General features: G+C 41.9%; 1 protein-coding gene across 1 annotated transcript; it reads left to right on the forward strand.

The window, feature by feature from the left end:
* Window positions 1–302: 302 nt before the first annotated feature.
* On the forward strand, window positions 303–1,970 carry LOC103512865. The gene is made up of 2 exons (XM_026826222.1): window positions 303–996; window positions 1,110–1,970. The coding sequence occupies exons 1-2, from the start codon at window positions 303–305 to the stop codon at window positions 1,940–1,942; spliced, it is 1,527 nt and encodes a 508-aa protein (XP_026682023.1). The 3' UTR covers window positions 1,943–1,970.
* The last annotated feature ends 405 nt before the right edge of the window (window positions 1,971–2,375 follow it).

A 2,375-nucleotide genomic window follows, 5' to 3' on the forward strand; every position in this document is an offset into this window, starting at 1 on the left:
TGCCAACTCACGAGGCACTTAGTAATGCAGAGGAGGCACTTATTAATACTATGATATCTGCAAAACTTATGAAAAGCCTCTCTACCTTACAATTCATAATTGATTGATTTTCATTTCTCAGGTCGAGCCGGTAACAAAGGAGTAGCTTACACTCTGGTCACTGACAAGGACAAAGATGGGGAATTACGGAGTCAATGAATGTGCCGGGAATTATGAAAGCAATGAATGTGCCAGGAATTATGAAAGCAATGAATGTGCCGGGAATTGTGGAGTCGACGAATGTGCCAGGAATCGTTTAGTCAATGAATGTGCCGGGAATTGCGGGGAATTACGGAGTCAATGAATGTGCCGGGAATTATGAAAGCAATGAATGTGCCGGGAATTATGAAAGCAATGAATGTGCCGGGAATTGTGGAGTCGACGAATGTGCCAGGAATCGTTTAGTCAATGAATGTGCCGGGAATTGTGCAGTCTTTGATTTTCCCAGGAATCGTGGAGCCAATGAATGTGCCGGGAATTATAGAAGCAGAGAATGTGCCGGGAATTGTGGAGGCAATAAATGTACCTGGAATTATCGAGGCAATGAATATACCTGGAATTATGAACCCAATGAATATTCCGGGAATTATAGAAGCAATAAATGTACCGGAAATCGTGGCCGCAATGAATGTTCCAAGAATTATGAGGGCAGATATTGTGGCGGGAATCGTGGAGGCAATGAATGTGCCGGGAATCATGGCGTCAATGAATGTTCCGGGAATAATGGAGCCAATGAATATTCCGGGAATCATGGAGCCAACGAATATTCTGGGAATCAACCATTACGAATAGATCAAGCTGTGTCTGCTAGAATAGAGAATAAACTCAGAGCACCCTGTCAACATTCTGGTGTTCAATGTTCGCTGAATAAAGAGCATATCCGTGGCAAAGAATCCGATATTCTTGAAAGTAGCTCTGAGGAAGAGTTCTCCACAGCAATCTCCAATGACGACATACCATCGTCTTTTTTTAAAGTGCGTGCTTGTAAAACTGAGCGAGATAACGTGATGATATTCTTGAAAGTAGCTCTGAAGAAGAGTTCTCCACAGCAATCTCCAATGACGACATACCATCGTCTTTTTTTAAAGTGCGTGCTTGTAAAACTGAGCGAGATAACGTGAAGCCTGATGAAAGCATTAGAGATGTTAGTGAACATATTGATGAAGCTATTGATCATTGTGATTTGAAGGAAACTGATGTTTGTACTAGTTGTGCTATGAGTCAGGATTCTGACAAAACTATAAAGAGGGCTAACACGGGTGGTAAATTGAATGACAACTTCATCAATACTACTATTAGCGTCACCGGTAACGAAAGTATAAATAACACTACAAGTATGATGGGTGGGGAGAAGAATTCACAAGTCTTGGCTAATATCAATAATGAAAAAAATGACATTATAAATACTCACGACAAAAGTAAAGAAAATGGCATCTGCGACGACATAAACACAGTAGTTGAAGAAACATCGCCTCATTTGGCGGCAAAACAAAACCAAATTCTCGTAAGTAATCTCAAGAAGAGCGGGAATCTTCCTATGAGTAAACCGAACAATGCAATGAAAGTAAACGGGTCGACGAAAACCGTGAAGCGAGCCAGTATTACAACCAACTCGATGCTCATGCGAAATAAACCCAAAGGGAAAAAGTCCGAGATAGACAAACACACAAGTTCCTTTGTGGTGAAAAAACGAATGATGCTGAGAAAAATGAATACAGCACCCAGCGATCGACTGGAGGAAACGAAGGCCAATGGCTGCAAAGGCCAGAAAAGTGCTACGGCCAGAGATTTGCTGAAGAGACATCGGACAAGAACGCGGGACTTGTCAGATAAGCCGAAGAAAGTGTGTCATTTCATGCGGAACTATGTGCAGTTCATTGTGAAAGATGCGTCCAAAGAATGAGCAAGTAATATACAAGTAGTTGAGAGCACCGGAGGCTTCTTATTGAATTACCCTACAAATTTTCAATCATGTTCTTTTTTTTTGCCCACCTCTGTGGCCAAGTGGTCAAAAGCACTACCTCTCGACCTGGAGGTGCTAGGTTCGAAATCCAACCAGAGCGGAAATTTTCTAACCAAAATTTTCCGTTCTTGGATAAGCATGGATGTAGAAGTAAATGTAGAAGTAATGCAAAAGCGGTGCCGAGATACTGTAACTTTTCTTAATGTACCGAGGTATTGTAAGTGTGCTGCACGTTTCTAGTGAACAATTCGAATCATATTCAATAGGATAGCTATAATGTTTTATGGCCTGTGTGTGTTTGCAGAGTTCCTGGTTCCGTAAGTCCCGGTTCAAGGGAGGTAAGGGCAAGTCCGCCAATACAGGGGGTAAGTCA

Source organism: Diaphorina citri, unplaced genomic scaffold (genome assembly GCF_000475195.1).
Source record: "Diaphorina citri unplaced genomic scaffold, Diaci psyllid genome assembly version 1.1 scaffold894, whole genome shotgun sequence".
Lineage (NCBI taxonomy): Eukaryota > Metazoa > Arthropoda > Insecta > Hemiptera > Psyllidae > Diaphorina > Diaphorina citri.

Coding starts and splice junctions, on each gene's coding strand:
- LOC103512865 (XM_026826222.1), top strand. CDS start 303: ATGAATGTGCCGGGAATTGCGGGGAATTACGGAGTCAATGAATGTGCC. Junction 997..1,109: donor AATCTCCAATGACGACATAC/CATCGTCTTTTT, acceptor ATGACGACATAC/CATCGTCTTTTTTTAAAGTG.